The following is a 13,081-nucleotide window of genomic DNA, read 5'->3' as shown; positions in this document are numbered from 1 at the left end:
CACACCCACCACAAGCCTCGGAACTCCCTGCGGAGCGCGGCCGCCGCGGCCCCCGGGCCCCAGACCGGCGAGGAAGGTCGCGCCTGGCGCCGTCACTCCGCTTCAGAGCGAACGGCACCGCCAGGGCGCGGGGGCGAGGCGGGCAGCCCCCCTCCCCCCGGCCCCGCTGCCTACCGAGTACATGGGCGCCCCTCGCCGCGCCCGCCCGGGCGCCGCCGCCGCCGCCATGGTCCTGCGAGCTGCGCCGCGCCGCCCCGCGCCCCGCTCCCCCGCCCTACCCCGTCGCGGCGGCCTCCCGCCCGCAGCCGCCTCCCGTAGCGCCCATGGCCCCGCGCCGCCCCGGCTCGGCTGCCCGGCGCGCTGCGGCAGGCGCGGCGGAGGGCGGGGGGACCGCGCGATGGGCGGCGCCATCTTAGGGGCGACGGGAGCCGCCCGGGACCAAACGTCCTTCCGCCCGGCGCCCCGCGGCAGCCATGGGGTCGCGGGAGCCGTGCCGCCGGCTGGAGGCGGTGCTCAGCGCCATCTACGACCTGGGTGGGTGAGCGGGGCCGCGCCGCGGGCTGCCGGCGGGGAGAGGCCTGCGCCGAAGCCGGCGGCGCCGCGGCTTTCCCTGGGGGGCCGGGGCAGGGGGGGGGCTGGGCGCGCTCACTCTGAAGCGGAGCGATGGCGGCCGCGCGCAGCTGACCCGCGCCGTGTGTTGCGGCCCGCAGGTGAGGAGCCCAGCGCTCGGAGCGCCGCGGCGGACACCGAGGCCGGCGCGGCGGCGGAGCGGATCCCGGGCCCGGAGCCGGCGGCGGGCGGGCGGCGCGGAGCCCGCGACTTTTTCGGGGAGCTGCGAGCCGAGCTGGGCGCCGCCGCCGCCGTCCCGCCGCCCTCCGCCGCGCCGCCCGCCGTGGAGGTCGTGGTGTTCCGCGGGAGGAAGAGGAAGGGGCGGCCCAGCCCCGCGGCAGCACCCAGCGGCGGTGCCCAGGTAGGGCCGGGGGCGGATGGGCGGCCGGGCGGTCCCCTCCGCCGCTCCCGCAGGCCGGGTGCCGCTGTCCCGTAACGGGGCGGGCGGCCCGGGCGGCACCAGCCGCTGAGCACACGGCGCTGTACGGCGTAGGGTTTATTTTAAAGCCACATCGGCGACTTGAGGTGGAGCCGGCACTGGCCTGGGATGCCCCTCTCTGGTGCTTGTTAAACCAAACCAACCCCTCTGCATGTTTGGGACTTTTTTTTTTTTGCTGTCTCCCCAGTCTGCCACCGTAAATTGCGAGATACCTTCCATAGTTCCCTCTCCCGTACATAGTTTCTTCCCTCTTGTTAGTACAGCTGCCTGGAAGTCCAGGATCCTTCGGGGATCTGTGCCCAGGTCGATGGCATCCAGCCCTGCTGATTCCCAACAGGGCTACAGGTAGGGGCAGGCTGAACCAGGGCGGGCAGGGGGTGAAGATTTATTATTTTTCCCCCCCCCCTATCTCAGAAGATGTCTGGATAAGTATCCTGTATTTGAAACAGGTGTATCCCAACAAAATAAACTGACCTGCGGATAGGACGACCAATATGGCAAGAAGTGAATGAAACGGGAAGCAAAGCCTCTCGGCTCCTTCTGTGCTTAAGCGTTGGGAGCGCTGCCCTGTGCCTGTCAGTAGGTGCGGCTGCGAGGTGCCCGTGCTTTCTCCTCTTCTCTGGCATCACAGCAATGCTTGGCTGTTGACAAGCAACAGGCGTCTTGGAGGATTGGTGTTGGGGGTGTGTGTGTGTGACATCATTAGATCTCAGAACTCTGGTTTGGTTTGTTGGTGCTGAATGCCCTTGTGCTACCAAAAACCGAAGCCGAGTTGCTTCGACAGAGAGGCCTGGATAGGCTTGGCTGGAAGCCTTCCACACTGAGCAGAGGGTACCTTGCGGGTTGATTAGTCTCCAGATTTTATAGCTTCTCTGCTTCTTTTCTTCGAGTCATGTTCATGGCTGTAACATCAGAAGCCCAATCCTAAAATAGGCTCCGATGAGCCAACACAATGGCAGTCTTGAATTCAGGGAGACTTACTGGTATCTGGGGTTTGACTGCTTAGAACTGGGAAGTTCAAGAGTCTAACCAAGCAGTTAGTTGAAACCATAAACTTCTGTGCTTTTTCCAGCATGTTTTCCTCTAAAAATTGCCCTAGATATCTATTTTCTTATGCTTTTTACAACTTAAATTTTTCAGCCTGAAAAGACTGGTGTTAGGCTTGTTAGTAAAATGCTCTGAAAACGACCAGGTTTGTTTGTGGTTGAAATGGACAGTTTTGTGTAGAAGCTTTTGCAGAGTTGCGAGAGGTTTGGGTCTAGCTCTGGCAGATGCAGAGGGAAGCCCTGATGTAACCCTGGGACCTGATCCTGTGAATCCATGTGACTTAATGGCCTGGAGAGTGAAAAGGAAATGTATTAAAAGCATTCAGGTTCAGTTTTAACATGTAGGTAGTACTCCTGCTTCCTTAGAGGGGATAGTGCCCTTGAAAGCAAACAGGGGAAGACAAACAAATGCTCTTGAACAGACTGCAGTTTCCCTGCCTGTGCTGCCTGCCTGCATCAGCACGCTTGCAGGCAGAGCATCCGCTCAGAGAGGAGGTTCAGCATGTCCTGCCTGAAATCAGGAGTTGGACACAATCTAAAATAACCCTGGGGGATGCATTACTGCTCTGAAGTGTCTCACTCCCATATCGAGCAGGTGTGGAGCCCTCCCTGGAGATTTTGTACTGCTTTTTCTTCCTGGGATATGGTCTGTCCCTCCTGGAGAGTTCCTCTGTAAACTGAGAACGGCTGATGGAAGGTCTCTGTGTAAATCGTAGTGTAGAAAAGATGCAGTTTTCACTAATCTCATTTTGAGCAAGTGTTTTCTTTAAACAGCATTGTGGGGTCTGCTGTTTGCTAACAGTGTATCTTTTGGAGCTTTTTCTCTTGCATTAGTTAAAGCTGGATATGCCTGTCCATGCAGTTGCAAATTAAGATTGTTCTGTGTTGCTACCAGCTATCAGTACATGCCCAATTACCACTGTGCTCTCTGTCTCAAACAAAATGACTTAAAAGTTCATGTCCTATCCTGCATTAACAGTTTGGTATGGATTTGGAAACAGAAATACATGTGATGCATAGTTCACATGTGGCAGTTTTTGTCTTATAAAATGTAATTTATACTCGAAAGTATAGGAACTAATTGCATCTATTAATATCTTTCTGAATTATGAAACTCTGTGTAAGTGTTAGCAGATCATCCAAGCAAGAAAATGCAGGACAAAGCTATATGCACTGTGCTATAAAGGTACCCTCTAAATTGTACAAGGTTGTTCCAGTAAGACCCAGTAATACCTACATACTAAAAGTGCCGTTGAGACTGTCTGCTTTAATAAATCCAGGTAATAAAGCTAGAGAAAGATATTGCTGGAAAGCTCTAAAGTATACTCTTCCCTACAACTCATTTTACATTTCGCTGCTTTCCAAAAAACTATCACAATCAGCATTTGAACTGGTGCTACTTGTTATATTAATTCAATATGTTTTGTTTATAGACCAAAATAGTGGATGAAGAGAAAAATGCGAACGAACAAGAATTCAACTTTGAAAAAGTAAGTCAGCAGGACCTATCTAATCTCACTGTTTTAGTGTGCAGGTATGTGTATTTATATCCTTGGGGAAGCTATGGTGGGACTGGTGGGAAACGTTTCCAGGAAGGGTTGTCTCTTGTAGGTGAGATTTTCCTGCTAGGTAATTTTGGCTGCATGCCACGCTGCAGGAGGAGCATGCTGGCTGTTGTCCACTGCGCTGTGTGGAGAGGTGTGTTAGAGCTCTGTGGCCTTTCGTTCTGATCTTTCAATGGCAATTTGAGGAGGATCGCCATATGTTAGCTATGTAAAGCTATGTGAGTACTCATAATAACAGCATAGCTCTTTCAACCCCGTGGTGTTAATCTTAGATTTCTGATCCTGTGTGGGAGGGAAGAAAAGTGTATTGGCATCTATTTTTGAAACAGCAGATGACTTTTTTCCGTTTGTCTTTTTATTCTCATCTGTTCTTATATGACCATAACTAGCATTGGCCTTCTTAGATACCAATTCATTTACAGATCTGTGCACGTTGTTTTATATGCTTGGCCTCTGCTCAGGGGTGAGCTGTGATCCAGTGAAATCTCTCACTGGAGATCCTGCGTGGAGCTCTGTACTGCTGAGAACAGTGGGAATTTAACTACTGACTTTAAAAAGATTATGAATTCACCATGGGTTTTGCCAGAGTGTTCTATATGTATGTGTGTAGTTAAACCACTTCACCATCTACCCATCTGTTTTTCTCACTGGTTAAGTGCTCTGCAGCCAAGGAACAAGGACGCTCTGTAAACACTGGGTGCTGTGGGTAGCACATTTCATTGTTCTTTGTGCAGCATATGATTCATTTTTATATGGAGAAGATATGTTCCATTCTATTCCTTGTGTGAAATGAAGAAAATTAAAAATTGTCTCCCTGACATTCTTTACCATACAGAGATTAGATGGAGAGTGGTTAACTGTCCTGTAGTATAGCTCCAAACTCAGTTTTATTTTATAGCATGCTGATTTTAGCTATTTGCCAGGGTTTCTTTGGAGTATGACTTTGTTGTGGTCTGTCAAGTGTTATTTTACAACAGGGAGGACAAATAGTGAAATGCTTGCAATTTTCTGTAATGTTCTAGGCTCGTCTGGAAGTGCACAAGTTTGGAATCACTGGCTACAAGAAGCAGGAACAACGTGTATGGGAACAGGAGCGTGCTATCATGCTGGGAGCCAAGGTAATTGTTGCTTGGTTTGTGCTAAGTGGTCACTTGTGGCAATTGAGGCATGGACTTTGCAAGGATGGTGAAGCAAAGACCTTTATCGTTAGTTACAGCTTTTATAAGTTTATGCTCTGTACACACGCCGCTAAAAGTTTTATTCTTGGTCAGACTCTACTGTCCACGCACCCAGCCGCTGTTCACAATAGGCTATTCTCTGCTGTTCACGCTGTCACCTTGTCTTCTAGAGGTGAGATCACATTCCTCCTCTGTTCCTGTTCCCTCTGGGTTTCTTCTCACACTCCCTCAAAGTTATTTACTGCTTTGCTGCAGGACCACAGCTCCACGTTATCAATGTCAAACAACCCCTTGTCTCCATCCTCTATAATTCTCCCTTTTAGTTTTTCAATTACAAAAGTTTATTTAAACGTGTCGTGGACTGTAGACTGTTTGTTCCTTTCTTTTTTTCTTTTTTTTCTTCCAGATAACCTGTTACATGAACATGCAGTACATCCACAACTCTGAATGAATACCTTTTTTGCAGTGTAAAATAGTCTTGTATGAACCATAAGTCAACTATATGTTAAATCACTCTTCTCCATCACTGTTGTCACTATCTTTGAGTTTCGTAACAATGCCTAGGTCATGATCCTTTAGCTTAGGCAACTTCATCAGGTGAAAATACAAACATTTATTTCTAATACGAATTTGCAGAAACCGTTCTATCCACAAGACACTTTATGGAGGGATATTATGTTGCATTGTGCATGATATATTAGAAGTGAAAAAATGGTGTTCCTGAGAGAAAACACTTCCTTAGATCATTACTTTACAACTGGTTTTTGCACCTGCTATACTGCAAGAATACCCTAAGCAGTAATGTATCTTTGTGGACTTTGAGATATCTGTGTGATTACATTTAAACTTCACACGCAAACTGATCTCAAGTATAACTCTAGGCACAAGTGTAGGGAATGGCATGCTGTTGGGACACAATCTTTCTTGCTTACAAGGTATCAAATGGTATGTTACTCAGGTTACAGTCTAATTTCTGTGACAACTTCATTTTCACCAAAGGATTTGCAGTTAAATACACAAACTAATGCAGCTCAGCTGAAGTTTCACTGCTGTAACGGAGTACAGAATACTTTTCCTACTGACCTTAAAGGTTGTGGTGGTGGTGATGAAGGTGTAACAGATATTTGACTTTTAACACAATACAGATTTTCAGCTGTGTTAAATTCACCTGTACACAAAGAACACTTATTCCTTCTGAAGCAACAGCTGAGGATTTGAAGTCTTTTCACCTTGAGTTGTTCCCAATTTAGAGGTTTAAAAAAAAAAGAATTCAAAAGTATTCTGTCAATATGCTGATGCAGTTGTATGCTAAATTCTGGTCACACTAAAATAGGGTTATGTTCTAGCATTTATATATATGTAGCACTCCATTTGAATTTTGTTCATAAATTATGAATTTCATTTTAGCTCAAATTGCTTGGAATTAGATTAGGTTGCAGTTGTCATCCTAACAACTAGTTTCCACATTTTGCCCCTTAACTGAAAAACACGCATGATGAAAGTGCATATTTATAGAAACAGAAGAGTAATTGAAAGAAAATTCTTATGTTCACAGTTGTTTTTCTAAGTCTTATTAAAGTCACTTTTTTTTTGGTTGGTTTTTTTTGGGTTGTTTTTTTTTTTTTTTGGAAAGCCAACAAAACTTTACTTAGTCAATAATTACAGCATTAAAACCAGGAAGGTTTCATGCTATAGGCTACAGCGGCTCGGCAGCTTCCTTGCTGCTAGTGCCTGGCTTCAAGCCCAAGTACTGCAGCAGGCAGTGGGGCTCCTGGCGGCTCGCTGCCATGTCGGGGACAGCTGACAGGACCTTTTCATCTTCTCTTCCATCTCTTCGTGGGTCCTCAGCACTTTCTGGATGTGCTGGAGCCTGAGCTCCAGCCCTCTGATCTGCTCCAGGTACTTGTCAGAGAGAGCAGATTCTCATTCTCTTTCTCCAGGAGCAGCAGTTGTAGTCTGTCCAACTCCTGCCACAGCAGGACTGTCTCCTGGACACCTTGGGCTCCTGCGCTCGCACCTTCTCCCACACCACCTTGGCCTCTGTCTCTGTGCGCTGGAGCGCACAACTCGGCTGCGAGACCTCTTCTTTCAGCCTTGTGACTTCCGCACTCTGGTCAATGTGTTGCATCATCTTGTCTTCCTGCTGTTTCACCACGTCCTGCAGCTCCTTCTCACTCTAGCTTGCCACTCAGTGCCCTGTTCAGCTTGATGATGGTGGCAGCCTGGGTGTCCATCTTCTCCTGGCTCTCAGATGTCACCGTCTCCAGACGGAGCTGCAGGTTGGAGTTCTCTGTCTGCAGTGCCTTGGACTTGCTCTGCTCCAGCTCCTGGATGCGGAAGCTCAGCACGGCAACATCGGGGACCATGGCTCTCAGCTCCTTCATGCTCTCCAGCAGACTGGTCTCGGGCTCTGTTGGCTTTGGTGTCAAGGCAGGTTTGTCCTTGGTAAAGGCATTTCCACCTCCAGTGGCTTCATCAGCATCTTTTGCCGACACCACTTTCAGAACACTGCCCAGGAAGGAGCTCTTGGCGCAGAACGGGGTGCAGGCACAGCAGGGTTTCTGCCAGCTCTGTGTCTGCGGAGCCACGGGCCAGGCTCTGCTTCTCGATGGGGCATCGTCATCCTCTCTGTTGCTTGTTAATTGCGTCAAGGCAAAGGTTGTATGTAGCTGGGTGACCATGACCTGATTCATGCTATGGTCAACTAAACGCTGAATACAGGAAAAAAGGCAGGGGAGACATAAGGCAAACATCAGTAAGGTGGTTAAGGCAATTATAATAAATTCTACAATACTTTTGATCCGTGGCTCAAAGTTTCCCAGCTGTGAGAAGAGACCAAAGGCATCCCACCTCTGGCTCTGCTGCAGATCTTTGTTCAAGGCTTTTAAGTTTTGTATGTTTTTGTGAATTGATTCAGAGTGGTCACGCAGATTCATGCAACACATCCCATCCAAGTCTTCACACCCATGTCCCTGTGCTAACAATAAGAAACCAATAGCAGCTCGGTTCTGTAGCGACACATGATGGACAGAATCAACATCTGCTAATAAGCCAGAAAAAGTAGCGTTTGTGGTATTACTTTCTGTAGCAAGCTAGCAGCCTAATTTACTAAGCAAGTTAAGAGTGTGTACTATTCCTACGGAAGAGATTAGAGAAGCAAAAATGTGTTGCGCTGCATTCCAGAACTCAGCCTGCGAGTTACTGGCTGCTGTTCTGTGTGACAAACATTTGACACGTGTTGGGGTTGCAATTGCGAAAGGGCTGCAATGCCCACTTGCAGTCTTCATTGGCATTATCATAGCTCGTTGTTTTAAATGCAACTCTTGAGTTTTCTCATGCTTGACTTGTTGCAAAATACTGGAGCCTATCAATAAAGTTAGTATATGACTTTTTAGGACCCTGCAAGGCTGTGGCAAACAACTCTCTAGAGGCTTGCCCAGACTCCAGTATCTGGACTGCCTTAATAGCTACCTCCTTAATTGGCAAATAGTTGTCCCTGGGATACCTTGCCTGAGTCATGGAATTGGCATAATTATTTTCCCCAGCCGACTGCTCATAATTAACAGCAATTCCCTGATTAAGGTTTTTCAATCAAGGCCACTACACATAGCTCACAAAAATCAAATAACCACACCATATACTGCGTCGGAGTTAGTACCATGTGAAGCAATGACCTCCAGTCATGTGGTGTGAGTGTATAAGGCTCTGCCATTGCTTCAAGAAGGGACACAGCAAATGTATTATGAATCCCCAATTCTCGCACTGCTTTTCTTAACTCTTTAACAGACTCATATTGCACAGGCTGCCACTCTCGAGGCTGATTTGGCTGATGAAATACTGGACATGCCATTGCAACTCCTAAATCCCCTCACTTAAGTGCTTTCCGCTTGCATTCCCGCCAGTGATCCCCCAGACCCCCTTTTACTCTCCCTGAAAACAGTCAGTGCATCGGGAGTGGGGAGGAAAAGGGTCTGGTTCCTTTTAAAGATTTATAGGATCTGGATCAAAAGGTTTATCAGTGTCAATGGAATCATTGTCTGAGTTGTCCTGTTTTCACACTTGGTCCTGTGTTGTGAGGGTTGCTGCAATCGGCGACAGGAGCTTTGGGGGCAGAGGAGGTGCAGATGGAGTCACCACATTGTTGATGGTGTCTTGAGAAGAGCCATGCTGTCAGTGGAATTTACAGCCTCCCCTGGTTTAGCACTGTTAGTAGAATTAGTCCACACTTGGCGAAGAATAGTCAGAATTTGCCACCAGGGTGCTAAATACGTTCCCGTTGCGGAGTCCCTCTCTGCGGCAGCATCATGCAATCTTCTGCCGACCGCTTTCCAGGCAGGAATTTGCAAAGTGCCATCAGGTGGAAAGTCCGGCACTGTCACGGATCCATTCTAACAGAGTCACTAGCTGCAGACCCGTCTCAGCTCGTTGCTGAGCTGCAAGCAGCTGTTGCAATATGTCCAGGCTGCACTGTTGATCTCGGGATAACTTCCCTCTAATTGTTCCTGACTGCTCACCTTTTTTGTAGGTGATAGGCGCACAGAATTTCTGTACATCCTGGTTCGGTCAGGCTATGCCACCAGTTCGGGGCTCCATAAGCCTCCTACTTAAGCTCCACATTGTCAAAGAAGAGGTTGTCGTAAAATCTCCCTTTGATGCCGCATCAAATTGCGTCTTTCCTCTTTCTTCCCAAAGCTGAGTGCGAGATGCTGTTGTGGCATCCACAGCGAGTCCCTGCTTGCGCAGCCAGGCAAGCAAAAGTTTCACAGCTGCTTCGTCATACTTCACCCCTCTCCTCTCCAGTATTTTCATCATTATGTCGCATATCAATTTTTCTTCCCTTGACACATGTGAACCCATATTGTCCCCATCTGCTCACCTGTAGAGGTGACGAGGTCCGGACCGAACAGCTCTCTGTACCACTGCTTTCTTGAGTTCAGCTGGGCATCACCACCGACCGCTTTATGGTCTGCAGCTTATTGACCCCCGCATCAGGGTCACCATTTGTGGCGACTGAGGCATGGACTTTGCAAGGATGGTGAAGCAAAGACCTTTATTGTTAGTTACAGCTTTTATAAGTTTATGCTCTGTACACGCATCACTAAAAGCTTTATTCTTGGTCAATCTCTACTGTCCACGCGCCCAGCCACTGTTGACTATAGGCTATTCTCTGCTGTTCACGCTGTCACCTTGTCTTCTAGAGGTGAAACCACATTCCTCCTTTGTTTCTGTCTCCTCCAGGTTTCTTCTCGCACTCCCTCAGTTATTTCTTTGCTGCAGGATCACAGCTCCACGTTATCAGTGTCAAACAACGCCTTGTCTCCATCCTCTATAGTCACTTGACTGTTACAGTGAAGGAAAGTGGTAAAATAAACCCCGAGGGGATTTGGCACTGGTTTTGTAAAACACAAGATACCCTGCCCTGAGGCTTCTCCCACGTCATCCTTATTTTTACATTTTCTGTTCTGTATTGTCTATTTTCTGTAAAGTTTTGGAAAACTAGTATGGTTGTGTTATCAGAGATGTTGTATAGATGAAATGTGACTGATTGGGGTGGAAAACAACTTTTACTAAGTTTTAGTCAGGCCATTCAAAACTAAACTGTTGGATGGAGGAGCTCGCTTATTAAAGCTTCACTCTCCCTGTGAGTTAAAGGTGGAGAAGGCTTTTTAGTTTTGTTTATCATCAGTAAAAAAAATATAAAATCTATTTTAATAATATTTAAATAAAATATTTATTTTTTTTAATTAAAAGTAGGTCTTTTGGGGGGGATGGGGAGGGGTATGGGTTTTCTTTCTGGTTCAGTGTGTATATCAAAATCTTGTAGGACTGATGTAGAGCATGAAGATCCCCCTCTTCTGTCTCCACCAAGAAAAATATGGTTTCTATGTGTCTACCTTATGTCCCTAAAGTACCCTTCCTCTCACCCAAAATAAATAAACCATTTCTAATGTTTCTCCACCACCACCTGAAAAATATTGTCTATGCAAGTATGTGAATATTTTCTGAACCTATTTGAAAATTTCATCAGTTGTATCCCACTCAATCTTCATTGCAGCCCCCCAGAAAGGAACATGTGAACTACAGGACTTACCAAGAGAAAATGAAAGAGAAAAAAACAGCAAAGGATGATGAGAAGAAAAAGGTTTGTGTGAAATTTTCTATATAAAAAGGCAGCATGCAAGAGCCTGACAGGTAATGCCTCAGGCGCAGGAGGAGTGCCCAAGCTTGGCAGCTGCTGCTCCCCATGGAGTGGGTTCCTGGCTCCAGCAGGAGTAACCTCATCGGTAAAAGCTGGTTGTGTGCAGTATGAAGAGCAGACAGTCAAGCTTGTGTTGTGGTGGGTTTCACTGTCTCGTCATTTGAGGCTGATAGACCAACACAAAACCAGCAGTTCGTTTGTTGGGGGTTTTATTCCTTTGCTTCTAAGGGGGCAAAAAAATGGCCTTCAATAAAAGTTTGCTGCGTGCTGTCTAACCACAGAGAGCCAGATCTTCAGCTGGCTTTATATCAGCACAGTTCCATCTAGGACCTTGCTCATTCTATAAAGCAAGGGTGAGGTTTTTGTTGCATCCATCCACCAGCGCAGCCTGTCTGGCTCTGAGCCTACTCCCTGCCCGCCATGGAGCCTCCTCATGTAGGTGGGAGCAGGCTGCTGGGTGGCTAATTGCTCTATCAGCCTGTTTTCTGCCACCCTCTTTCCCAGGGGACCTACTTCTCCTCTGTCATGTGGCTCGAAGTGCATCCAGTGCATGACCAGACATGACTGAACCCTGTCATTTGACAGGTACACTCAGGTGACTAAGCACACCTGCCTGGCAGCAAGTCCATCTTTTGACCAAAGGATCTGTCACACGCCCAAGAAGTAAAAGCCTCTCCTTGTGTGGCTGGATCTGTGCCTGCTCACATGGCAGGGGCAGCGTGTGGGTCAGGAGGGGGCTGTACTTCCCATGAGGTGACAAGAAGGGCTCTGGGCACTCCTAGCTGTGCCTCCATAACACATGGCATCAGTTGACCTGTCGAGGGTCTCCCAACCTGCTTTAAATGCCTGCTGCTCCGTGAAGCAAAGGCTGCCGCTTGTTTTGTGTGCAGATGTTTGTTTAGGCAAGATGCTCTGTTCCTTTTCCATTAAAATATGTACCTTTAAAAACAGGAGCATAAAGGTGATTCTCTTAAGAAGAAGAAGAAGGAACAGAAGGAGAGGTAAGCCATTTTTAACAGGGTTAAAATTAACTTGCTTTTGTATAACCTCCGCAGTGTATTTCCCCTGTGTAACTACGCACAGTCCTATACCAGAAGCCGTGCAGATCACAGTGGAAGGAACCTCTCCCGGTGCAGAACTCAGTCGCAAAATGGTGATGTTGCTCTGTCTAGTGGTTTCAGAGGCTTTAGTTATGCAGCTTAACTGAAAATGTGTCAGTTCTGCCCTGATATGTCTAAGACTGCAGCTGGAGGGGAGATGGATGGAACCCCCTCTGCGTGGACCCAGGCAGGATATGCCACTTACTCAGAGCATTTGCCCTGAGAAACAATTTCTGCAAAACACAAGCTACAGTAAATAGAGGCTTGAACGGTGAAGTGGTACTCTTAATCATAGTGTAGCAGGTTCACTGGATCGTACTTTATCCTTTCTCTAACCAAGAGCCCTTGTGCTTCGAAACTTTTTAAAATGTAAATCGTTCTGTAATGTGCTGCAAATTTTGAATGGCTATGCAGATAATACATGTCCTGGTGTCATTAACCTGCTATGATTTGATATTCCATAATACCAAATGCTGATTGCATAAATAGGTGGCTTTTTCACCATATTAAGTGATTTCATGAGTTTCTGTTGTTTCTCTTAATTCTTTTTGTTTTTCCTCTTCCTATTTCAGGAAGGCCAAAAAGAAGAAGTCGGTGCCTAGCATCTGGCCTGCAGGACAAGTTGGAAAATTCAGAGATGGGACCTTGATTCTGCAAAGCCATGACATAAAGAAAATTAAATCATCTAAAGTTATCAAATGAACTTACGATACAGAGTGAAATGGACAATACACATAAGACAGAATTCGTGTTGTTACCAACACAGACTTATGGAGCCTCTTGTCTTCCCAAGATATCCTGATTTTTTTTTACCTTCTCTGTTGCAGGATTTCCTGTATTCCATTCTGCCTTGGGGAGAATATGAGAATTTACCATTTTATAAATAAAAATAACACTTTTTATTAAGAATGTTACATATGGTATTTTTATTAGTCAATACATGCT

General features: G+C 47.1%; 2 protein-coding genes across 3 annotated transcripts in view; one reads left to right on the top strand and one right to left on the bottom strand.

The window, feature by feature from the left end:
• GNPAT (glyceronephosphate O-acyltransferase) overlaps positions 1–411 on the bottom strand; it is a 21,883-nt gene extending 21,472 nt beyond the window's left edge. For both annotated transcript variants that reach the window (XM_055810482.1, XM_055810483.1), the window contains exon 1: positions 175–411. In XM_055810482.1, the coding sequence (XP_055666457.1) occupies positions 175–411 (237 nt within the window). The remainder of the gene's footprint in view (positions 1–174) is intronic.
• Positions 401–13,050, top strand: C7H1orf131 (chromosome 7 C1orf131 homolog). The gene is made up of 7 exons (XM_055810484.1): positions 401–534; positions 711–970; positions 3,528–3,584; positions 4,682–4,777; positions 10,893–10,979; positions 11,988–12,037; positions 12,709–13,050. The coding sequence occupies exons 1-7, from the start codon at positions 474–476 to the stop codon at positions 12,836–12,838; spliced, it is 741 nt and encodes a 246-aa protein (XP_055666459.1). The 5' UTR covers positions 401–473; the 3' UTR covers positions 12,839–13,050.
• Positions 13,051–13,081: the final 31 nt, after the last annotated feature.

Source organism: Falco peregrinus, chromosome 7 (genome assembly GCF_023634155.1).
Source record: "Falco peregrinus isolate bFalPer1 chromosome 7, bFalPer1.pri, whole genome shotgun sequence".
Classification (NCBI taxonomy): domain Eukaryota; kingdom Metazoa; phylum Chordata; class Aves; order Falconiformes; family Falconidae; genus Falco; species Falco peregrinus.
The sequence above is the reverse complement of the archived record's forward strand: the minus strand, read 5'-3'. Positions and strand labels throughout refer to the sequence as shown.

What these genes read in the sequence shown, in the direction of transcription:
- C7H1orf131 (XM_055810484.1), top strand. Translation starts at nt 474, where the DNA reads ATGGGGTCGCGGGAGCCGTGCCGCCGGCTGGAGGCGGTGCTCAGCGCC. An exon ending in AAGAATTCAACTTTGAAAAA is followed by an intron (nt 3,585 to 4,681) that starts GTAAGTCAGCAG and finishes GTAATGTTCTAG; the next exon opens with GCTCGTCTGGAAGTGCACAA. An exon ending in CTATCATGCTGGGAGCCAAG is followed by an intron (nt 4,778 to 10,892) that starts GTAATTGTTGCT and finishes TCTTCATTGCAG; the next exon opens with CCCCCCAGAAAGGAACATGT.